General features: G+C 21.9%; 1 protein-coding gene across 1 annotated transcript; it reads left to right on the top strand.

The window, feature by feature from the left end:
• Positions 1–667: 667 nt before the first annotated feature.
• On the top strand, positions 668–26315 carry LOC122512497 (sister chromatid cohesion protein PDS5 homolog B). The gene is made up of 16 exons (XM_043628363.1): positions 668–996; positions 3726–3885; positions 4862–5056; positions 5165–5355; positions 5513–5720; positions 8023–8529; positions 11582–11880; positions 14700–15042; positions 16167–16271; positions 16400–16819; positions 17052–17414; positions 20117–20348; positions 20687–20934; positions 23426–23707; positions 24255–24305; positions 26075–26315. Exons 2-16 carry the CDS (start codon positions 3805–3807, stop codon positions 26129–26131), a joined length of 3582 nt encoding a protein of 1193 aa, XP_043484298.1. The 5' UTR covers positions 668–996; positions 3726–3804; the 3' UTR covers positions 26132–26315.

The raw sequence follows: 26315 nt of genomic DNA, 5'->3' as shown, positions 1-26315 counted from the left end.
TCAAAAAAAAAAAATATTGAAATTAAAAAAAAAGTTTTTAGATAATTAATATTTTTTTTTGTAATTTTTTACTAATTATTTTCGTTTTCAATTAATGATCAAAATTAAAAAAGTCCAATTAATATAAAAATTGGAAAAAAATTTTTTTTACTTGAATTACTATTTTTTTTACTATTTTAATAATTTTTTATTAATTATCTTCAATTTAATAATTTAAACAAAAAAGTCCAAAAAATAATTAAAATTTTTTGATTTTTTTCTGTTTATAAAAAAAGAATTTTTGAATTTTAAATTTCCCGCGCACTTTTAGATTTGTTAATTTAAAGGTAAGTCCACAAGAGAACTGGAAATTCGATCTTCTTTTTTTCGTTATAAAAGAAGGAGAGGGGGAAGTCTTGATGAAAATTACCAAAGAGGGGGAAATGCAAGAGGAAAATAATGAAAAAGAAAGAGGGGAGGGGAAATTCTCCTCCTTTGTGTTTGAATTTCCCGCGCAGCTTGAAAAAAAAGAAAGAATAATAAAGGTGGTATCCACAAGAAAAAAAAAAACGTTTCGTGTGGTGGGGCGCGCCTTAGATTCAACCTTCCCATCTCTGCTGACTCGAATGAAAATTGCAACCCTATGAATCAAACTTAATCCCTCACTCTTCTTTTTTTCACGGTTCAGTGCAAGCTTCACGTTGCTAAAATGCGCTGTCGCGTCCTTTGACACGGTTTAACCGAAACTTGAGAGACGGTTTTCAGCACATTTTTCACTCATTTTTTTTCACTCTTCGAAATATGATTTCAGTGAGCCGGGAATTAATTTGTTACGCGAATCAATTATAATTTGTGTTAATTAGTTGACGGAGTTATTATTTAGAGGGGACTTTAATTTGAAAGAAATAAAGTGAGAATATATACAGACGTGAGCATCCCAATCGTGAGAATATATTTGCTTTATTGATATTTTGAGAAGTGCCACGGGCCTGGCGCGGTGTCTATGCATATCTCCAGGTAAATAAATATTATTTCACCAAATTTTTTAAACATTAAATATGAAATTAAGAATGCTTTTAATTGTCTGTGTGTGTGAAAATTGTGAACATTATTGTTCTAAATGATATTTTAGGGGAAAATTTTGTTTACATTTCTTGTTGAATGCGTGCGGGGTACGAACAACATAACCTTAAAAAAATTCACCTCTATACGATGCTCTGGCATTTTTCTTTATAATTATAATAAAAATGTTATAATCGAAACTAGTTTTTGTAATTAAAAAGTGAAAATTCTCCATCTCTTGATTTTCATTGCAAAAGAAATGTTTTATTTCCGTTTTAAATCGTAAACTGAAATTGTATGTAAAAAATTGTTTTGTCTTTTTTGTTCCGGAAAAAATTGTTTTTACCATTTCTTTTTACAGAAAATATTTTAATTCCAAATTTGACAATTTTTTCCCTCCTATTTTTGTAAATTTGGTGCTAATTCTCTTTTATTGATGTGTTTGTAATAATTTCGTTTTTTTCCCCTTTATATAGTAAGTAATTAGAGATAATTTTTGTCATTGTTTTCACAATTATTCTTTCTGCAAATATGTCGGATTTGTGTTTGTTCTTTTTTTTCTTTGCTTTTTTTTTTGTTTTTTTTTGATAAAAAAGAATAAAAAGTGGGAAAAAAAATATAAATTAGGTGGAAATATTAACAGTTGTGTTGTGATCTATTTTTTTCATGCATTTGTGAAATTTAAAATCTATTTTTCCAAGGTCTTATAATAAAGAATTCCAAGAAAAAAAATTGTGTTAAACTAGTTAAATTTACGGTTTTAGTAAAATTCAAATTTTTACTTAAAATATTTTGGTGAAACAAAAAAAATCGTAGAATTCGTTATTCAATTTTAAAAAAATGGAAAATTAATTACTTGATAAATATTATGATTAGTCTAAATAAAATAAAAATTAGTTATCAATTTTTTATTCTTTCAGGTATTTTTTGTTTTATTATTATTGTCATTATAATTATTGTATTTTTAATAATTTTTAATTTTTCTATTTAAATGTTTTCAACTTTAAAAATTAATGTATTAAAATCATTCAATTCTTGCAAAAAATTTGAAAATAATTGAATTTTTACGAAGAATTTTATTTAAATTTTTGAAAATTTTAATTAAATTCTTTCCAAGAATTTATTTGAATTTGATTTTTTGAATAATAATCGATTTTGTTAATAATTGTAATCAATAATTAATAATTTTACTATTATTATTATTATTAATTGTAATTAACAATTTTCCTATTAAATTATATTAAAATTATTCAATCGAAAATTAAATTATTTTAAACAATTTTATTAAAAATTTAATTTTTTTTTTGATAAATTTCATTAAATTTCGTAAAAATAATAAAAAAATTTTAAAGAAAGTTTAATTGAAAATTTAGAAAATAATTAAAATTATCTTGAATATAATTGAATTTTTTGCTATAAATTTAATTCAAATTGTATTGAAAATAATTGAATTTCTCAGAAGAATTTTATTATTTACAAAAAAAAATTGAATTCTTGACAAGAATATTTTAGAATTTATAAAAATAATTGAATTGTTTCGAAAACTTTATTAACATTTTCATGGAAAATAATTGAATTAATTCGAAAAATTTTGTTAAAAATTTGAAAAAAAAGTAATTGAATGCTTTCGTGAAATTTTACTATTTATAAAATTGATATAAAAATATTTGTATTCTTGAGAAGAATTTTATTGAACTTTTTTGAAAAGAATAAACATTAATAATTAATTCTGTACTTTTTTGGAATTTTGAATAAAAGTTAAGTAAATAAAAAAATACAAATATTTACAACATGAGTAATAAATAAATAAATAAAGAAGTAAAGAAATAAAAAAAAGTATTTTTATCATTTTTGTCAATATATCCAAGAATATTTTCAAGTTTTTTTATTTAATTTTTTTTTTTAGAGCAAATTTTGTTGAAATATTTTCGAGTCTTTTTTCATTTAATTAATTTTTATTGGTAAATTTTACTCAAATATTTTAATACATACTTTTTTTATTTTATCTATTTCCCTTTTTTTGTTGTAAATTTTGCTGAAATATTTTCAATTTTTTTTTGTTATTTCACTTTTTTGTTTAGTAAATGTTTCTCAAATATTTTCGAATTTTTTTTATTGAATTAATTTTTATTAGTAAATTTTACTCAAATATTTTAATAGCCTTTTTTTAATTTTTCTATTTCCCTTTTTTTGTTGTAAATTTTGCTTAAATATTTTCCATTTTTTTTTATTTCATTTTCTTTAGTAAAAGTTTCTCAAATATTTTCGAGTTTTTTTTTGAATTAATTTTTATTAGTAAATTTTACTCGAATATAAATATTTTCGTTTTTTTCTCGTTTTTTTAAGTATTTATTTTATTTATTTGATTTATTTCTCCATTGTACAGTTTACAGAAGCTTATACAATATAAGTTTTTTTTTTCGTTTGTTTTTTTGTAGTAAAATTTGCTGAAAAATATTTTCGAGCTTTTTCATTAGTAAAATTAGTTACAATATTTTTATGGTTTTTTTTATTTAAATATTTTTTTTCGGTAAATTTTGCTCATATATTTTCGAGTTTTTTTTTCATTTTTCATTTAAATTTTTGGGTTTTTTTTAAATAAATTTAAAATTAAATTTTCTATTTTTCATTTAAATTTTTGGGTTTTTTTAAAATAAATTTTGTTTGTTGCATTGTTTTTGCAGAGTTTGGACGGTATTCTAGACGATCGTCGAGATAGTAGGAAAAACTCTTTAAATCAGTGTCGATTTAACAGCTGACACCATGACTGAAATTGTTTACCCTCAGGGGTGCAGGCCCGTCACTGAAGATTTAGGTCCTGATGAATTAATTCGACGACTCAAGGTTCATTCATTTTTCATTTTAATTACCAATATATTTTTTTTTTTACTTTTCAACGTAATTAGATATATTTTTAATTTATATGTTTCTCTATTTTTTATTTTTGAATATAATTATATATATTTTTCTTATTTCTCAATTGTCTCTCGTTTTTTTTTATTTTTCAATATAATTTTATTTTCCAATTTCTATATTTCTCTATTTTTTTTTATTTTTCAATATAATTATATTTTTCATATTCAATATTTCTCGATTTTTTTATTTTTCAATAATAATTATATTTTCCTTATTTCTCAATTGTCTCTCGTTTTTTTATTTTTCAATATAATTTTATTTTTCAAATTCAATATTTCTCTATTTTTTTTTTATTTTACATAATTATATTTTCCAAATTCAATATTTCTCTATTTTTAAAATTTTTTATCTATTTTTTTAATTCCTCTTTTCTCTCTCAATTTTTTTTCTAAAGTTTTTAAACAATGATCTAAAAAAAATTTTCTCCTTCCTAACTTTATAGTCGTAATTGTTTTATTGTTTTGAAAAAGAATTCTTTTTACACTTTTTTTTTAAGTTTTGCATTTTTTTTTAATGTTACTTTTTAATTCTATATTTCTCTATTTTTTCTTTTTCTTTTCTTTTCTTTATAGTAATTTATTTTTTATCTATTTTCTGGTTATTTTTTAAAACTTTTTTGTTTTTTTTCTTTTTTCTATCTTTTTTCTTTCTTTAATGTTTTTCCTTTTTCTTCACATTCTTTCGTTTTTCTTTCTTAAAATATTTTCTTTTTTCTTTCTTTACATTCTTTCTTTAGTTTTTTTCTTTTTCTTTAATGTTTTTCCTTTTTCTTTAATTTTCTTCTTTTTTCTTTGTTGTTTTTTCTTTCTGTAATGTTTTTCTTTCTTTAAATTCTTTCGTTTTTCCTTCTTTAAATTTTTTCTTTTTCCTTTCTTCAATGTTTTTTTTTCTCGTTTCTCTTCAGACTTTGGCGCACACATTGCAAGCAATGGGCCAGGATGAAGGAATGTATCAACAATACATCCCATTGGCACTTCATTTGGCAGAGGAACATTTCCTGATGCATCCAAGTAAAGATGTTCAACTTTTAATTGCCTGCTGCATTGCTGATGTTCTCCGAGTTTACGCGCCCGAAGCTCCATACAAAGATGCTGATCAGGTAATTTTTTACATTTAGTTTTATTCAATTAATAAAGAATTTTTTAAAAATAATTGAAAAAGGAATTAAATTTAATTCTGTTTTTTTCTCTCTTAATTTTTATTGCAGGTGAAGACAATATTTCTGTTCCTCATCAAGCAGCTGGCTGGCTTGAAGGATCCAAAGGATCCGGCATTTAAACGATATTTTTATCTTCTGGAAAATTTGGCCTACGTCAAGTCCTTCAATATGTGCTTCGAACTTGAGGATTGTCAGGAAATATTTTGCGCCTTATTTTCCCTCATGTTCAAAATCGTCAAGTGAGTTTTATTCAATTTTCTCTTAAAAGCAAAAATAAAAAAAAAAACAGAATTTTTCCTTCTTTAAATAGAATTTTCTTTAGCTCTAAAAATAGAAAAGGAAGAAAAAATTGAATGAAATTTATTAAAAAAAGGGGAAATTTTTCTTTTCTTTCAGTGACGAGCACTCGGGAAAGGTGAAAAGTTTCATGTTGGACGTTCTGTGTCCACTGATCACAGAATCCGATATTGTCAGCAATGAATTGCTCGATATTATTTTATTGAATATCGTCGAGCCGAATAAGACCCAGAGGAAGAATGCTTATCTCCTCGCTAAGGAACTTGTCGTCAAATGCAGCGATACTCTCGAACCTTATATTCAAGCGGTAATTTATTTCATTTTTTTAAATTGTAATTTAATTAATTTACAGGTCTTGGATATTGACATTTCCGACTTTTTTTCGACTATTTTCAAAAAACTGAGACTTTTTTCGATTTATTTTCAAAATTTGCTACTTTTTCGACTATTTTCAAAAACTCTGACTTTTTTCGACTTATTTTCAAAATTTGACACTTTTTTCAACTCTATTTCTCAACTTTCTTCAAAAACTAATTTTTTACGACTTATTTTCAAAATTTGACATTTTTTCAACTTATTTTCAAAAATTGACACTTTTTCGATTTTTTTCGTGACTATTTTCAAAAACTGAGACTTTTTTTTACTTATTTTCAAATTTGCCACTTTTTCGACTTTTTTTTAAAAAACTGTTACTTTTTTCGACTTATTTTCAAAGTTTCCCACTTTTTCGACTATTTTTAAAAACTGTGACTTTTTTGACTTATTTTCAAAATTTTCCTCTTTTGTCGACTTTTTTTCTCAACTATTTAAAAAAAAGGACTTTTTTCGACTTATTTTCAAAAGTTGCTACTTTTTCGACTTCTTTCTCGGCTATTTTCAAAAACTGCGACATTTTCAACGTTTTTCGACTTCTTTTTAAAAAATTGCCTATAAAAAAATTCTTCTAAGACTTTTTTAAATGTTTGAATAAAATTTTTCGATGAATTCAATTATTTTTATAAATAATAAAATTCTTCAAAGGAATTCAATTATTTTCATTAATAATAAAATTCTTCGGAAGAATTCAATTATTTTCAAATTATACAATTTAAAATTTCACGAATAGATTCAATTACATTTATTTAATTGTTAATAGAATTTTTCGAAAAAATTCAACTACTTTTTTAAAATTTTATTAAATTTTTTGAAACAATTCAATTATTGTTTTAAATAGTAAAAATTTGTAGGAATTCAATTATTTTCAATACAATTATGCAATTTTAATAAAGTTTCACAAAAAGGATTCAATTTTTTTTTCAATACAATTTTTCGAAAGAATTCAACTATAATCAAAAATATTAATTAAATTCTATATAAGAATTCAATTATTTTCCTAAATAATTGAATTCTCGGAAAGGATTTTTTTTTATTTTCATAAATATTTGAATGCTTATAAATGATTTTATTAATATTTTTGAAAATAATTGAATTATTTTAAAAGAAATTTAGTATCATTTTTGAAAATAATTAAATTCTTCAGAAAAAAATGATAATTGAAAATAATTTTATTAATTTCAAATATTTTAATAAAATTCTTGTCAAGAATTCAATTCTTTTCAGAAATAATAAAATTCTTCGGAAGAATTCAATTATTTCCAAATTTCTTTATAAATGACTACGAATATTTTTGAAAAATTATCTTTAAAAAGAGTAAATTAAAATTTTTAATAAAATCTATTTAGACTTGTCATTTAAATTTTCGCGAAATCATTATATTTTGCTTTTTATAAATTAAAATTTGTTAAAAAAATTCCTTAAAAATAATTTATTTAGAGAAGAGATTCAATTAGAATTTTTCTAGAAAATAATTGAATTCTCGAAGAATATTAGAAAAATTATTAAAAATAATTTTTTAATTAAAATTCTTAAAATAATTCCTCAAAAATAATTTATTTAGAGAAGAAATTCAGTTAGAAATTTTCTGGAAAATAATTGTATTCTCCAAGAACATTAAGAAAATTATTAAAGATAATTTATATAAAGAAGAAATTTTGTTCGAAATTCTAGAAAATAATTGAATTTTGAAAGAATTACAGTTAAAATGATAGATTATTGAATTTTCTGCGAGCATTTGGAAAATTTTTATTAATAATTTATTTAGAGAAGAAATTCAGTTAAAAATTGTCTGGAAAATAAAAGTTGTTGTTTAGAAAATAATTGAATTTTAGAAAACAATTGAATTTTCGAAAATAATTGAATTTTCGAAATTAATTCGAACTAATTGAATAATTTAGATAATTGAATAAGAAAACTATTGAATTTTAGAAGAGTTACGATTACATCGAAATATAATTGAATTTTTGTATTTGAATAATTGAATTCTCGCGGAAAAACTTTTGTTGGAAATTATTTGAAAAAAAATTGAATTTTCAAAACTAATTCGTAATAATTGAATAATTGAATTTAGAAATAAGTTAAAGGGGAAAATCAGATTATAAATAATTCTAAAGAAATATAAATACTGAAGTGCAACTTAATTAAAAAAAAATAAGTTTGATAATTTAAATTAATAAAATAATAGGTTTAATATAATTGAATGAATAAAAGAATTCGTCGTTCTCTTTTTTCAGTTCTTCAATCACGTTCTAATTCTGGGCAAAGAAGAGAAGAATCTACAGATTGCAAAGAAGGTTTACGATTTAATTTACGAATTAAATCACATATGTCCGAGTGTATTGCTCTCGGTTTTGCCGCAATTGGAGTGTAAATTGAAATCGGCATCGGAAAATGAGAGATTGGGCGCCGTTGCACTGTTGGCGCGAATGTTCTCGGAGAAGGGCTCACAATTGGCCATTCAGCATGCCCAATTGTGGCGCGCATTTCTCGGCAGATTCAATGATATTAGCGTGTCGATTCGCATAAAGTGCGTTCAATATTCAATGCATTTTCTCTTGAATCATCCTGAGCTAAGGAAAGACATCACCAATACATTGAAATTGCGACAGCACGACGCTGATGAGAATGTGCGCTACGAAGTTGTCATGGCAATTGTCACCACTGCCAAGCGTGACTTTGAGGTCGTTTCCGACAGTGAGGATTTACTTGAATTCGTCAAGGAGCGCACTCTCGATAAGAAGGTATTTTTGCTTTTAATCTTTTTTGTATTCTTTCCACTTTTCTGTATTTTTTTGTCCCTTTCTGTATTTTTTCTACTTTTCTGTATTGTTTGTCCCTTTTTTGTATTTTTGTCCCTTTCTGTATTTTTTCTACTTTTCTGTATTTTTTGTCCCTTTCTGTAATTTTTTCTACTTTTCTGTATTTTTTTACCCTTTTTGTATTTTTTCTACTTTTTTGTATTTTTCTACTTTTTTGTATTTTTATCCCTTTCTGTATTTTTTATAAAAAATAAAATTTTTTTAAATTTGTCATTAAATTCTTCCCCTAAATTCAATTCAATTTTTATACAATTCATTGTAAAATTCAATTATTTTCATAAATTACGATATTTATCATAAGAATTCAATTATTTTCAATCAAAATTAATAAAATTCAATTATTTTCAAAAATTTCAATAAAATTAAATGCAAAATTTCAATTATTTCCATAAATAACAGTATTCATCACAAGAATTCAATTATTTTCAAAATTAATAAAATTCAATTATTTAAAAAAATTTTTTTTAAATTCTATGCAAAATTTGAATTGTTTTCAAAAAAATTTCTTAATTTAATGATTTTCAATATTCTACTATTTTAATGACATTTTTTTATAAAATACAATTATTAAATACAAATTTTGATAAAATTCATTGTAAAATTCAATTATTTTTAGAAATTACGATATTCATCATAATTCAATTATTTTCATAAATTACGATATTCATCATAAGAATTCAATTACTTTCAAAATTAATAGAATTCAATTATTTTCAAAAATTTTAATAAAATTCAAGGTAAAATGTCAATTATTTTCAAAAAATTTTCTTAATTCAACGATTTTAAATATTCTATTTTTATTAAATTTTTCCAAAAGAATTGAATTATTTAACAAAAATTTTGATAAAATTCTACACGAACATTCAATTATTTAAAAAAAAACAAAAATTCCACAGGAATTCAATTATTAGAAATAAAATTTTCAAAAATATCAAATGTTTTAAAATTTAGCACTAAATTCTTTTCCCAAATTGAATTATATTCAGGAATTTTTATAAAATTCATTTGTAAAATTCAATTATTTTCAAAAATTTTAATAAAATTGAAGGAAAAATTTCAATTATTTTCATGAATAATAAAATTCATCACAAGAATTCAATTATTTTCAAAAATTTCAATAAAATTCAAGGTAAAATTTCAATTATTTTTAAAAATATATTCTTAATTAAAGTATTCAACGATTTTCAATATTTTACTATTTTAATTAAATTTTTCCAAAAGAATTTAATTATTTAACAAAAATTTTGATAAAATTCTACACGAACATTTAATTATTTTTCAAAAATGAAAATGAAAATTCCACAGAAATTCAATTATTTAAAATAAAATTTTCATAAATTTTTTCAAAAAAAAATCAAATTTTTAAAAATTTCGCGTTAAATTCATCGCCGAAATTCAATTATATTCAAGAATTTTGATAAAAATCATTGTAAATTATTATTCAATTATTTTTATAAATTATGATATTCATCATAAGAATTCAATTAGTTTCAAAAATTTTAATAAAATTCAAGGAAAAATTTCAATTATTTTCATAAATAACAGTATTCATCACAAGAATTCAATTATTTTCAAAAAATTTCATAAAATTCAAGGTAAAATTTCAATTATTTCAAAAAAAATTTTCTTAATTCAATGATTTATTCTACTAAATTTTAATTAAATTTTTCTAAAAGAATTTAATTATTAAACAAAAATTTTGATAAAATTCAATTATTTTTCAAAAAAAAAAAATTAAAATTCGACAGGAATTCAATTAATTAAAATAAAATTTTCATAAATATTTTTAAAATTTGGCATTAAATTTTTTTCCGAAATTCAGGAATTTTTACAAAATTCAATTATTTTCATAAATGATGAATCTCATTGAAAATTTTTTATAAAATTCTACGAAAGCATTGAATTATTCTCATAAAATAATAAAAATTTCACAGGAATTCAATTATTTACAAATTTTTATAGGGTTTCAATTATTTTCGTGAACAATAAAAACTTATTGCAGAATTTCAATTATTTTTAATACAATTTGAATCAAATTCCTTGAAAAATGTTAAAATTTTATTTAAAATTCGTCAAAAGAATTTAATTGTAAGTTAAAAATATGAAAAATTCAGATATGCAAATTTTCATAATAAATTCTTTAATTAAAAATTTATTGATATAATTCATTATGATAATTCAATTTTAAGAAACATGCAAGTATTCAATAAATTTTTCTTTTTTTTTTTTTTTTAGTATTTAAATAAATGAATTCTAGTAGAATTGTCTAATAAAAATTGATTTAAATATCACGTAAAATTGAATTGTGAACAAATAGATTCGAAAATTGTCAAAGAACTTTTTCAAAAATTATTAAAAGTAATTGATTTAAAGAAGAATTTTAGTTAAAAATTGTAGAAAATAATAATTTTCTATAATTAGAAAATATGAACTAATAATTTGAATTTAAATTATGAAAATAATTTTGAAGAAGTAATGCTAACAATATTTTTATAATATAAAATAATAATTTTATCAATTGGTCATCTTTAATAATTATATTATATAAAAACATGAAAAAATAGATCACTCCGAGTCGAAGACTCGGAATTATCTATTTTTTCATGTTTTACAACAATATTTTCATCAATTATTGAATTTCAAAATGTTTGATATTTTCGAATAATTTTATTTTTGAAGAAATTTGTAAATAAAGGTAATAGTATTTTTTTTACATTTTTGTATTTTTGTTCCTTTCTGTATTTTTTCTACTTTTCCGTATTTTTTTGGCCCTTTCTGTATTTTTTCTACTTTTCCGTATTTTTTTGGCCCTTTCTGTATTTTTTCTACTTTTGCGTATTTTTTTGTCCCTTTCTGTATTTTTTCTACTTTTTCGTATTTTTTTGTCCCTTTCTGTATTTTTTCTACTTTTTCGTATTTTTTTTGTCCTTTTCTGTATTTTTTTCTGACGTGCATTTTTATTTTGCGCCTCCAGTTCAAAATAAGAAAAGAGGCGATGTCGGGCCTGGCGAATATCTACAAGAAACACTTGGACGACGCCGACGTGCCACAGGCGACGAAAAAGGCGGTCACATGGATCAAGGACAAAATTCTGCACGGCTACTATATGCCGGGAATGGAGGATCGATTGCTGGTCGAAAGGTTACTGAACATTTGCTTAGTGCCTTACACACTTCCGCCTGAGGAGAGAATGAAGAAACTTTATCATCTGCTTGGAACAATTGACGATCACGCTTCCAAGGCTTTCGTCGAACTTCAGAAACATCAATTGGCGTAAGTTCTTTAATTCCCAACTCATTTTTTTACAGGCTCCGCACTCATCTAGTAAAACCTACTATTTACTACTATTTGGATACTTTTTTTTAGATTACAACCACTAAAAGCTACTATTTCTGTTTTTTTTTTAATTTTGACCACTTTAAATTCGCTAATACTAGAAATAAAAAAACTTCTCAAAAATTAAAGTCTCAAATTCTTTAAAACGATTCAATTATTTTCAACAAATATTCCAAATTCAATGATTTTCAATATCTGGCATTTTCAAAAAAATTCGCAAAAGAATAATTAAATTTTTTTCATACATAATAAAACTCATAGAAGAATTTCAATTGTTTTTAAATACTATTTTAAATAAATTAATAAAAAAATTCAATTATTTCCAAAAATAAAGTTTTCCACAAGAATTCCATTATTTAAAATAAATTTTTCATTATATTTATGATATTTCGAAAAAATTAAATATTTAAAACAATGTTTATAAAATTCTTATGAAGAATAAAATTATTTTAAAAAATTCTAATAAAATTGTTCGCAAGAATATTCAATTATTGTCAAAAATTTTAATTAAATTCTTTGTAAAATTTAATTATTTTTAAAAACTTTTAAAAATTTAATGATTTTTAATATCCACGGTATTATTTAAAAACACAATTTTCATAAAAATTTTTGAAAAAAATTTTATTTAATAAGATTGTTAACAAATTTTTTGCAAGAATTGAATTATTTTTAAAATTTTTTTTAAAAATTGTTGCAAGAATTAAATTATTTTTGTAAATAATACAATTTCTCTCAGAAATTGAATTATTTTTTTTAATAAAAAAATTTCGTTGCAAAAATTCAGTATTTTTGAAAATAATAAAATTTTTCGATTGAATTCAATTATTCATGAAAATTATAATAAAAATTCTTTACCACTATTCAATTATTATCGTAAACGATAAAATTCATTGCAGGATTTTAATTTTTTTTAAAACAATTTTACAGGAATTGCTCGAAAAGTGTAATTAATCTTAAAAATTTAATTTCAATTCCTCAAAAACATCAATTATTTAGAAAAATATTAGAATTTTTCACAGGAATTCAATTATTTTTAAATATTTTAATAAAATTGTTCAAAAGAAATCAATTATTTTAAATACAATTTAAATTAAATTTTTTTTGAAATAATTCAATTATTCTTTTGGATTTTAATAAAATACTTCCCAAGAATTCAATTATTTACATAAATAATTCTTCAAAAGAATTCAATTATAATAGCAAAATTATTCCCGAAAATTCAATTATTTTGAAGGATTTTAATAAAATTCTTTGCAAAATTCAATTATTTTCATAAATAACAATATTCATCGCAAGAATTCAATTATTTTCCAAAGTAATAAATTTCTTCTTGAAAATTCAATTATTTTTAAAAATTCTAATAAAATCGTTCGCAAGAATCCAATTATTTTCATAACTATTAAAATTTATCCCTAAATTTCTATTTTTTTAAATACAATTTTAAGTGGATTTCTCGAGAAATGCAATTATTCTGAAAAAGTTTATTAAAATTCTTCAAAATTAAATTATTTTCAAAAATTTTAATAAAATCCTTGGCAAAATTTCAATTATTTTCAAAAAGTTCCTTCAATTCAATAATTTTCAATATTATTTTAAATGAACTGTTTCTAAAGAATTCAATTATTTTTACATAAATAATTCTTCGAAAGAATTCAATTATTAAAGATAAATAACAAAATTATTCCCGAAAATTCAATTATTTTGAATGTTTTAAAGAAAATTGTTTGCAAAATTCAATTATTGTCATAAATAACAATATTCATGACAAGAATTCAATTATTTTTCAAAGTAATAAATTTCTTCTTGGAAATTCAATTATTTTTAAAAATTCCAATAAAATCTTTCGCAAGAATTCAATTATTTTCATAAATAATAAAATGATTTTTTGAAATTCAATATTATTTTCAAAAAAAATTTAATAAAATGCCACACAGACATTTAATTATTCTTAAAAATTTTAATAGAATTCTTTGTAAAATTTAATTATTTTTAAAAACTTTTCGCAATTCAATGATTTTAAATATCTACTATTTTCATAAAATTTCCAAACAGAATTCAATTATTTAAAAAATTGTTTGTAAAAATCTTCGTAAAAATTCAATTCTTTTCATGAATAATAAAAATTTCTCAGGAATTGAATTATTTAAATTAGAATTTGCATAAAATTAGTCAAAAGAAAAAAAAAAAAAAAAAAAAAAAAAAAAATGAATTATTTAAAAATTCTTGGCAAGAATTGAATTATTTTTCTAAATATTGAAATTTTTTGATGAATAATAAAATTCTTTGCAGGAATTCAATTTAAAGCAGTAGGATAAGAAACAAGTGAATATTTTTGATGAAAATTAGGAAAAAAAGTCGGGAAAATAAAAAATAGAATAGAATTTTTGTCAGTTTTGTGAAGTGTTTAAAATGAGTTTTTTGGTCGTTGAGTTTAATTTTTCGATAACTATTTTTTTACTACTTTTTTTTTTTTAGTTTGAAAGCCACTTTTTGCAACTTTTTTAAAATTATTTATCGAGTGCAAAGTTTGTTTTTGTTTATACTGATTGTAATTTTCGTTGAGTATTTTTTTCTTTCATTTATTCTGATTGTAATTTTCGTTGTAAATTTGTTTCTTTCATTTATTCTGATTGTAATTTTCGTTGGGTATTTTTTTCTTTCATTTATTCTGATTTTAATATTCCTTGGATATTTTTTTTTATTTATCTGAATTTATGTTGCGTATATTTTTAATTTTTGATATTTCTTTTGGACAGTGTGAGAAGATCAGTGGTCGAGTGGATTGAAATAATAAAGAAGCCGGACGCATCAACGGAGTTGACAAATAAAATTCTGCAGATTTCCCGCTTTCTGCCGGATCCAATGAAGGTGCAGGAGTTTTTGCAAAAATTTAGCGCACACATGAAGAAGGACGGGCACTTATTGCAGGGACTCGAGACAATTGTTCAGCCGAATGTCTCGTGTAAGGAGTGCGCCGAGACAACGAGCGCTGTCCTCAAGAAATTGGGACAGCCGGTCATGACAAATTTGTATTATAATACAATTAAAATGCTTCTCGAGAGGGTCAGTTCGGTGATGATCGACGAGGAAGCAATTAGGGTCAGTATTTTTTTCTATATTTTTTCTACTTTTCTGTATTTTTGTCCCTTTTTGTATTTTTTTACATTTTTGTATTTTTGTCCCTTTCTATATTTTTTCTACTTTTCTGTATTTTTGTCCCTTTTCGTATTTTTCTACTTTTCTCTATTTTTTGTCCCTTTTTGTATTTTTTCTTACTTTCCTGTATTTTTGCACCTTTTTTTTATTTTTTTACATTTTTGTATTTTTGTCCCTTTTCGTATTTTTCTACTTTTCTGTATTTTTGTCCCTTTTCATATTTTTCTACTTTTCTGTATTTTTGTCCCTTTTCGTATTTTTCTACTTTTCTGTATTTTTGTCCCTTTTCGTATTTTTCTACTTTTCTCTATTTTTTGTCCCTTTTTGTATTTTTTCTTACTTTCCTGTATTTTTGCACCTTTTTTTTTATTTTTTTACATTTTTGTATTTTTGTCCCTTTCTATATTTTTTCTACTTTTCTGTATTTTTGTCCCTTTTCGTATTTTTCTACTTTTCTGTATTTTTGTCCCTTTTCATATTTTTCTACTTTTCTGTATTTTTGTCCCTTTTCGTATTTTTCTACTTTTCTCTATTTTTTGTCCCTTTTTGTATTTTTTCTTACTTTCCTGTATTTTTGCACCTTTTTTTTTATTTTTTTACATTTTTGTATTTTTGTCCCTTTCTATATTTTTTCTACTTTTCTGTATTTTTGTCCCTTTTCGTATTTTTCTACTTTTCTGTATTTTTGTCCCTTTTCATATTTTTCTACTTTTCTGTATTTTTGTCCCTTTTCATATTTTTCTACTTTTCTGTATTTTTGTCCCTTTTCGTATTTTTCTACTTTTCTGTATTTTTGTCCCTTTTCGTATTTTTCTACTTTTCTCTATTTTTTGTCCTTTTTTGTATTTTTTCTTACTTTCCTGTATTTTTGCCCCCTTTTTTTTTATTTTTTTACATTTTTGTATTTTTGTCCTTTTCTATATTTTTTCTACTTTTCTGTATTTTTCTTCTATTTTCTTTTAACTTTCTGTAAATTTTTGTTTTTCTTCATAAATTTTTGTTTTTCTTCATAAATTTTTGTTTGTTTTTCTGTACTTTATTCATTTTTTTCCCTCAAATTTCGACAGGTTTTAATTCAATACGTCCTGGATTGTTTAAAAGGCGGAAATGTAATTGAGGACATTGGACTGAATCCAAACAATGCTGGAGAGAAAGGCCTCAGATTATTAGTGGTAATTTTTTTTTTTGTAAATACTAATTAATAAGTATAAAATTTAAAAATAATTCATTGAAATTGAGAGAAAGTAAAAATATAAAGAAAGGGGGGAAAAAAATAATTTTTCTAATTCTCTTTTTGCAGATGCTGTCATTCGCTTTTGGCCCACATTTTATGCACAATGATATTTTAATGCAATTGGTGCAATTTTTGGATCTTGAGGACGAAATGGTCGCGCCACTTGTACTTTCAATTTTCACATTCCTCGGTAAATATCGACCATTGTGCGATGTTGCGCCCGAAATAATGAATCTAATGGCGCCAATTTGCAAGAATTTCTCCGAAACTGGAACGCCAAAACAAGCGAAGCAAGCGATTCGTTGTCTATTTGTGAACATGCCAAATATTCACGACACAATATTCCCCGAAATTATTGAGAGAATTAAAAATACATTAACACCAAATTCAGAATTTTATCGCACATCGATAGTCACACTCGGTCATATCGCTTACAATTTGCCGGAGAAATATCAAGCTCAAATTAAGAGTTTAGTCTCAAGAAAGGTGAGTCGTTTTTTTTACAATTTTCCTTTTTTACTTCCGCATTTTGAATTTACGACTTTTGTCTAAATTTCTCTTTTCTTTTCTTTTATTTATATTTTTTAATTAATTAAAACATTGTCCGTTTATAAATAAATAATGTTGATCGAATGTGTCGTTTTTTATTAATAAATAAATAAATAAATAAATAAATAAATTGAAAAGAAAATGTAAAAATGTTCTTTTCCCACAAAAGATCGTGAAGGAGTTGTTGGTGAAGGACGTGAACGAGCCGACAACGGACTCGATAGACGGCGACTGGTGTCGGGAGGAACAATTGCCAGAGGAGACACGCTGCCGATTAGAGGGACTGAAATGCATGGCGCGCTGGCTCTTGGGACTGAAGACGGACGTTCTGTCGGCGCAAAAGACTTTTAGAATGCTGAATGCATTTATCGTGAATAAAGGCGATCTTCTGCAGCAGGGACGATTGAGCAAAGCCGAAATGAGTTGGCTGCGTCTTCAGGCTGGCTGTTCAATGTTGAAAATTTGCGAACAAAAAGGCGTCGGCGATCAATTCACCGCTGAACAATTTTATAATCTCTCTCAACTCATGGTGGTGAGTCCCTTTCTGTATTTTTTCTACTTTTCTATATTTTTTAAAGTCTCTTTCTGAATTTTTTTTCTTTTCTGTATTTTTTGTCCCTTTTTGTATTTTTTCTACTTTTCTGTATTGTTTGTCCCTTTTTTGTATTTTTGTCCCTTTCTGTCCTTTTTCTACTTCTCTGTATTATTTGTCTCCTTTTGTATTTTTTTCTACTTTTCTGTATTTTTTGTCCCTTTCTGTATTTTCTTTACTTTTCTGTATTTTTTGTCCCTTTTCTGTATTTTTTGTCCCTTTTCTGTATTTTTTGTCCCTTTTCTGTATTTTTTTACTTTTCTATATTTTTGTCTCTTTTTATATTTTTCTACTTTTTAAGTATTTTTGTCCCTTTTTGTATTTCTTCTAGTTTACTGTATTTTTTTTTCTTTTCTGTATTTTGTGTCCCTTATTGTATTTTTTTCTACAATTTCTTTAATTGTTTTTATTACAATTTTAATCAAATTCCTCGAGAAGTGTAATTATTCTTAAAAATTTTGTTAATTCGTTAAAAGAATTCAATTATTTAAAAATTTTAGAATAAAATTCTTCATAAGAATTCAATTTTAAGAAAGATTCAATTATTTTTCAATTATTGTTTTTTGTATTTAAATAATTGAATTCTCGTAGAATTTTCCAATAAAAATGGATTTAAAAATTAAAAGCGTTATTGCGTAAATTTTTAGTAATAATCGAATTTTGAAAATGTTTCAAATTAAAATCTTTGAAAATTTGATTTTTTCATACTTTTCACTAACATTTTAATATTATTTTAAAAATGTTATCCCACTTCTTCGAAAGAATTCAATTATCTTGATAAATATTAAAATTCATCCCAGAAATTCAATTATTTTCAAAAAAAACTTTTTTTAAAATTTTTATCAAGATTTCAATTATCTTAACAAATATAGTAAAATAAATAACCGAAATTCAATTGTTTAAAAAATTCTTCAAAAAAGTTCAATTATTTAAAGAAATAATAAAATTTTTCACTGGAATTCAATTATTTTCAATAAAATTTACTGGAAAGAATTCAAATAATTTATTTTCAATAAAATTTACTGGAAAGAATTAAATTGAATTATTTTCAATAAAATTTATTGGAAAGAATTCAATTGAATTATTTTCAAAATTGTTTATAACAGATTTTAAGCAAAAATTCAAATATTATTAAGATAATGAAATTCTTCACATTTAAAAAATATTTGACATTCATTTTTATGAAAAAAAAATCAATGATTTAAACATATTTTATAAAATTCATCGCTTTAATTTAATTATTTTCATAAATAATAAAATTTTTCGAAGGAATTCAATTATTTTTAATATAATTTAACAGAAATTGGTCGAAAAATGTAATTATTCTAAAAAATTTAATTTAAATTCCTCGAAAAGTTCAATTATTTAAAACAATGTTTTTTTTTTAATTATTTGGAAGAATTCAATTATTTACAAAAATATTAGAATTTTTCACAGGAATTCAATTATTTAAAAAAAATTCTAATAAAATCGTTTGCAAGAATTCAATTATTTTCAATAGAATTTTAATTACATTTTCTCGAAAGAATTCAATTATTGAAAAGAATTTTATTAAAAATTTTTTAAATAATAATTGAATCCCTGCGAAAAAATTTATTATTTCTGAAAATAATTGAATTTTTGCAAATTTTAAAAAAATAAGTGAATTTTCGAGAAGATTTTTATTAAAATTGTATTTAAAATAATTGAATCTCGGTGAAGAATTTTATTGCTTTTAAAAATAATAAAATTTCTTGTGATGAATATTGTTATTTATGAAATGAATTGAATTCTGCAAAAAGTTTTATTAAAATTCCTGAAAATAATTAAATTTCAGCAAAGAATTTTAATACTTTTATAATTGAATTCTTTCCAAGGATATTAAAAAATCAACTAATTTTAACAGAATTGAAATGAAAATTAAAAAATTCTACGAGAATTTAATTATTTAAATACAAAAATAAATAATTTATTGAATAATTCTATTATTCAATTTTAATTTCATATAATTGAATTCTCAAAAAAAAATTGATTAACAAAAGATTTTAAATAATTGAAATCCTGTGAAGAATTTTATTATTTATGAAAATAATTGAATTCTTACAATGAACTCTTACAATTTTATTACATTTTTTTTAAATAATTGAATTCTTTTGAAAAATTTGATTAGAATATCAGATTTTGAAAATATTTGAATTTTAGCGAAGAATTTCATTTTTTGTGAAATGTAATTGAATTTTTACAAAAATTTTTTTAAAATAATTACAATTTTCGAGGAATTAATTAAAAATTGTATTAAAAATAATTGAAAATCCTATGAAAAATTTTATTTTTTATAAAAACAATAAATTCTTGCTAAGGATTTTATTAAAATTTTTGTAAATAATTTAATTTTTTTTTTAAAATCTTATGAAAATTTAAATTATTAGAAAAATTTTTTCTAGTTTTCTTGTATTTTTCTCTATTTCTCTCAATTTTTTTGTATTATTCCTTTTTTTCTATATAGTTTTTTTGTCCGTGTATTTTAATTTTTCTCTGTAATTTTCTGTATTTGTTTCTTTTCATTTTGCTCTAAAATAATTAAATAAAATATTTTCCTTTTCGTTTTGCTACTAAAATTAATCGTTATTGTCCTTTTTTTTTTTGTTTCCGAAAAAAAATAGGACGACGTCCCGCAAGTGAGAGAAGCTTTTGGTAACAAATTGCACAAGGGTCTGGGAAGAGGAATTCCGAATAAATGTTTGCCTCTCGATTTCATGGGATATTACGCTCTCGCCGGTAAAGAACAAGACAAACGATTGAAGTGCGTCTTAAAATCCTACATGCACACCGACATTACAAAACGAAGAGATTACGTGAAAACTCTTTCACTGGGAACTGTCGAGCGAGCGATGGGTGAGTCATTTTTCTGTATTAAAAACAAAAATTTATATTAGAATGTAAATATATTTTTTAATTTTTCTAACTTCAAGTTTTTTCTATATTTAACAAAATGTTCTCTTTTTTTTCTCTCTTTTCAAAAGTTATAAAGTTATATATTTTTAATTATAAATAAAATAAAGTTATAAATAAATAAACAAAATTTCTCTATTGTTTACTTTTTGTTTCTTTTGATTTTAAAAGGAAACGATAATTTTTTTTAAGTAGTAGAAAAATTCAGTTTTAATTTTTTTTCTTTTAAAATCGATTTAATTGATTAAGTTTAAAATTCGAAAAACGTATTTTTTTGACAGGTCAACTGCCACATATTTTGCCGGATTACATGCTAGTGTTCGCAGTGCCGGTACTAGCTCACGATCCGGAATTCACGAATCACACGGATGTTCAACAATTAAAAACCATTCAGTCATGTCTTTGGTTTATTCTCGAGCCACTCATCACACGCAATGAATATTATTGTTACGGATTTTACAAGAATCTCGTCGAGAGAATGAAGAGTCACAAGGACGCAATGAGACCCGACGACGATATCGTCAATATTGTAAGAGATTTTCAACGTTTCTCATCTTTTTTTTTCTTTTCTTATATTTTTCTATTCACATTCATTATTTTTTTCTATTTTTCTTTTTTATGTTTTGTTATTTATATATTTTTTTTCTTTCCCAATTTTTATAATTTTTCTGTTTGTTTTCTATTTTTCTTTCTTCTATTTATTATTTTATTATATAAATGTTACATTTTTTACTATTAAAACGTATTTTGAAATTAAGATTAATTTTCTCGACTAATTTCAAAATTAGAATTAAAATGAATTTTAAAGGCAAAAATACAAAAATTGATTCAAAAATAGATTCAAAATACAAAAATTGACTAAAAAATACAGAAATTGATTCAAAAATAGATTAAAAAATACAAAAATTGATTCAAAAATTGATACAAAATACAAAAATTGGCTAAAGCATACAGAAATTGATACAAAAATACAAAAATAGATTCAAAATACAAAAATTGACTGAAAAATACAGAAATTGATTCAAAATACAAAAATTGATACAAAATACAAAAATCGACTAAAAAAATAGAAATTGATTCAAAAATACAAAAATAGATTGAAAAATACAAAACTTGACTGAAAAACACAGAAATTAATTCAAAAATACAAAAATTAATTGAAAAATACAGAATTTTATTCAAAAATACAATCTGATCTGATTGAAAAATATAGATATTTATTCAAAAATACAAAAATTGATTGAAAAATACAGAAATTTATTCAAAAAAAAACAAAAATATATTCAAAATACAGAAATTGATTCAAAAATTGATTCTAAATACAAAAATTGACTAAAAAATACAGAAAATAATTCAAAAATACAAAAATAGATTCAAAAATAAAAAATAGAAAAATAATTTGGAAAATACAGAAATTGATTCAAAAATACAAAAATTGATTGAAAAATACATAAATTTATTGAAAAATAGATTTGAAAAATACAAAAATAGATTCAAAATAAAAAATTGACTGAAAAATGGATTCAAATTACAGAAATTGACTAAAAAATAGAGAAATTGATTCAATAATAGAAAAATTGATTAAAAAATACAGAAATTTATTCAAAAATACAAAAATTGATTGAAAAATACAGAAATTTATTCAAAAAAAGATTGAAAAATACAAAAATAGATTCAAAATACAAAAATTGACTGAAAAAATACAGAAATTGATTCAAAAATACAAAAATAGATTTAAAATATACAAAAATTGATTCAAAAATAGAAGAATAATTTAAAAATACAGAAATTGATTCAAAAATACAAAAATTGATTGAAAAATACAGAATTTTATTCAAAAATAGATTGAAAAATACAAAAATAGATTCAAAAAACAAAAATTGACTGAAAAATACAGAAATTGATTTAAAAATACAAAAATTGACTGAAAAATACAGAAATTGATTCAAATTATACAGAAATTGATTCGAAAATTGATTTAAAATACAAAAATTGACTAAAAAATACAGAAATTGATTCAAAAATACAAAAATAGATTCAAAATATAAAAATTGACTGAAAAATACAGAAATTGATTCAAAAATAGATTGAAAAATACAAAAATAGATTCAAAAAACAAAAATTGACTGAAAAATACAGAAATTGATTTAAAGATACAAAAATTGACTAAAAAATACAGAAATTGATTCAAAAATACAAAAATAGATTCAAAATATAAAAATTGACTTAAAAATACAGAAATTGATTAAAAAATACAAAAATAGATTCAAAATATACAAAAATTGATTCAAAAATAGAAGAATAATTTGAAAAATACAGAAATTGATTCAAAAATACAAAAATTGATTGAAAAATACAGAATTTTATTCAAAAATAGATTGAAAAATACAAAAATAGATTCAAAAAACAAAAATTGACTGAAAAATACAGAAATTGATTTAAAAATACAAAAATTGACTGAAAAATACAGAAATAGATTCAAAAAACAAAAATTGACTGAAAAATACAGAAATTGATTTAAAAATACAAAAATTGACTGAAAAATACAGAAATTGATTTAAAAATACAAAAATTGACTGAAAAATACAGAAATTGATTTAAAAATACAAAAATTGACTGAAAAATACAGAAATTGATTCAAATTATACAGAAATTGATTCGAAAATTGATTTAAAATACAAAAATTGACTAAAAAAATACAGAAATTGATTAAAAAATACAAAAATAGATTCAAAATATAAAAATTGACTGAAAAATACAGAAATTGATTCAAAAATAGATTGAAAAATACAAAAATAGATTCAAAAAACAAAAATTGACTGAAAAATACAGACATTGATTTAAAAATACAAAAATTGAATGAAAAATACGGAAATTGTTTAAAAAGTACAAAAATAGATTCAAAATGCAAAATTAATTTGAAAAATACAGAAATTGATTAAAAAATACAAAAATACATAAATAGATTTGAAAAATACGGGGAATAGTTTTGAAAATTGTGAAAAAATGATGTTTTACAGAAATTGTGGGCGGTCTGCGACTTGGCGATGAACGTGATATTCTCAAAGACGACGAACTTCGATTTAAAGGAATTCCCGAGCGAATTGAGAATTCCAACGATGTACTTTAAACGGGCCGATGAACTTTTGGCAAACTCGAAAAATTATTTGCCAGCTGAAATGCAAATCAATATGTCCAGTCCAAAGGGTAAATTAAATACACACTCGTTTAATGAACGACCACAGCGTAGAAAGAAGGGACAAAAGGAAGTTGGCATTGGACCAAATGAAACTGACGCAAGGGTAAGAAAATACACTTTTTCCCTTTTTTTATTTTTACAAAAAAATATAAATTTCAAATTAAATTAATTAGTTTAACTCGAATTGCAATTTTTTTTTTAAAACAAAATGAAGAAAAATATTTATTTTACTTGTCAAGTTATTTAAAACTGAATTAAATTCTAAATTATTTTATTTATTTATTCAAATTATTTAAATTCAATTTCATTTTCAATTCAGTTGAAAATAAATTTAAACGCAATTTTATTTTAAACTTATTTCAATAAATTCAATGTTTTAAAACAATATTAAATTTTTTTAAAAATAATTTTTGCATCTTTGCAAAATTCAAAACGAAGGAAATTAGAAATTTTTTTTAAATATCGTTTCAAGCTGCATATTGGAGAAATGGAATGTATCGACGCGCAGGTAATAATTAAATGAATCACGATTTATTATGATACTAGAAATTTGAATTTTCATTTACCATTAGCAATTGTTTCGTTGTTGTTATTGTTCTATTTTCAAATAATTAGCAAATTTTTAATAATTTCTTTCATTATTTTTACAGCCGGCTGAAGCCTCAGAAACTAGAATTCAACTGCCAGGTTTAGAGGAAGAGGTAATAAATAATTAATATTCTATTTATTTATTTTCAATTTCCTTTTTTTAAATTAAAACATTTCAAATTAATTATTTACATAAATCGTAAAATTCTTCGGAGAAATTCGTATATATTTCTAGGAAAAAATTCAATTATATTCAAGAAAATTTTAATAAAAGTTCTCTAACAGGTTCAATTATTTTTAAAAATTGCAATAAAAATTTTTCTGTACAAATTTAATTGTTCTCAAAAGTTTTTAATAAAATTCTTTGTAAATTTCAATTATTTTCAAAATTTTCAATAAAAATTACATTATTTTTACGAACTTTAATGAAATTCTTTAAAAAAAAAATGTAATTATTTATAAAATCTCTAAGAAAATTGTTTAAAATAATTGGATTCTTGAATAGAATTTTATTGAAATTTTTTTAAATAATTGAATCCCAGCGCAAAAATTTATTATTTCTGCAAATAATTAAATTTTTGCAAAAAAAATTTTAAAAAAAAATTTTTTTAATTTAGTGAATTTTTGGAGAAGAATTTTATTAAAATTGTATTTAAAATAATTAAATTCCTGTGAAAAATTTAACTATTTATTGATATAATATTGAATTCTTACGATGAATTTAGAAATAATTAAATTTTCCCTGGAGTTAGATTAAAATTGAATTACAGCGAAAATTTTATTATTTATGAAAATAATTGAATTCTTGAATCAAATTTTATTGAAAGTTTTTTAAATAGCTAATTGAACTCCTGTGAAAAATTCAATTATTTTAAAATATAATTGAATTTTCTCAGAGGATTTTTACAAGATTTTTTTAAATATAATTGAATACTTCCAAAGAATTTTATTAAAATTTTTTGTAAATATTTGAATTCTTTAAAGAATTTTAATACAATTTTCAAAATACATAATTTAATTCATTCAAGGAATATAATTAAAATATTTTGAAAATAATTGAATTCTTTCGAAGAAATTAATAAAAATTTTAGAAAATAATTGAATTTTTTTGAAATATTTAAAAAAAAATTGAATTGTTTCAAATTTATAAAATTTTTAGGAAGTAATTGAATTTTTTCTAAAAATTTTGTTAATTATTAAAAAAAAAAAGTAATTGAATTCTTTCGTGAAATTTAATTAAAATTGTATTTTTGTAAATAATTAAATTCCTCCGTGGAATTTTCCTATTTATAAAAATAATTGAATTCTTCCAAAGAATTTTATTATATTTATGAGAATAATTGAATTGTTTCGAAGAATTTTTTATCAAAATTGTTGAAAATAATTGAATTCTTTATAGAAATTTTATTATTTTTGAAAATAATTGAATTCTTTATAGAAATTTTACTATTTTTGAAAATAATTGAATTCTTTATAGAAATTTTACTATTTTTGAAAATAATTGAATTCTTTAAAGAAATTTTATTATTTTTGAAAATAATTGAATTGTTTTGAAGAAATTTTATTATTTTTCAAAATAATTGAATTCTTTATAAGAAATTTTATTATTTTTCAAAATAATAGAATTCTTTAAAGAAATTTTATTATTTTTGCAAATAATTGAATTCTTTAAAGAAATTTGATTATTTTTCAAAATAATTGAATTACTAATTTCTATTTTTATGATTATTTATTTCTTTTTTTATGGTTATTTATTTATTTTGTAATTTAATTAAATTAATTAAATTAATTAAATTAATCCTGTTGTTATTGATGTTTATTTTTATTGAAAAATTAAAATTTTTCGAATTGTGATTATTTATTTTTGTGTTTTAATTTTCAGATCGAAGAACCACCTTCGAAAAGGGCATTAAGGGACACTGACAAGATAAACAAATAATAATAATAATAATCGATTGACTGCACCTTAAAAGAGGGAAAGGTAATTATTGAATTGAGACGACGAAAGAAAAGAAAATAAAAACGTTGTCAATCATTAAAAGCAGTAAACTAAATAAAAACAATAAATAAAAATACACACTCAGACACTCACGAAAACACTCACAGTTTTACAAATGTGGAAA

Source organism: Leptopilina heterotoma, unplaced genomic scaffold (assembly GCF_015476425.1).
Source record: "Leptopilina heterotoma isolate Lh14 unplaced genomic scaffold, ASM1547642v1 Lhet_123, whole genome shotgun sequence".
NCBI lineage: Eukaryota > Metazoa > Arthropoda > Insecta > Hymenoptera > Figitidae > Leptopilina > Leptopilina heterotoma.
This window is presented reverse-complemented; position numbering and strand designations above follow the sequence as displayed.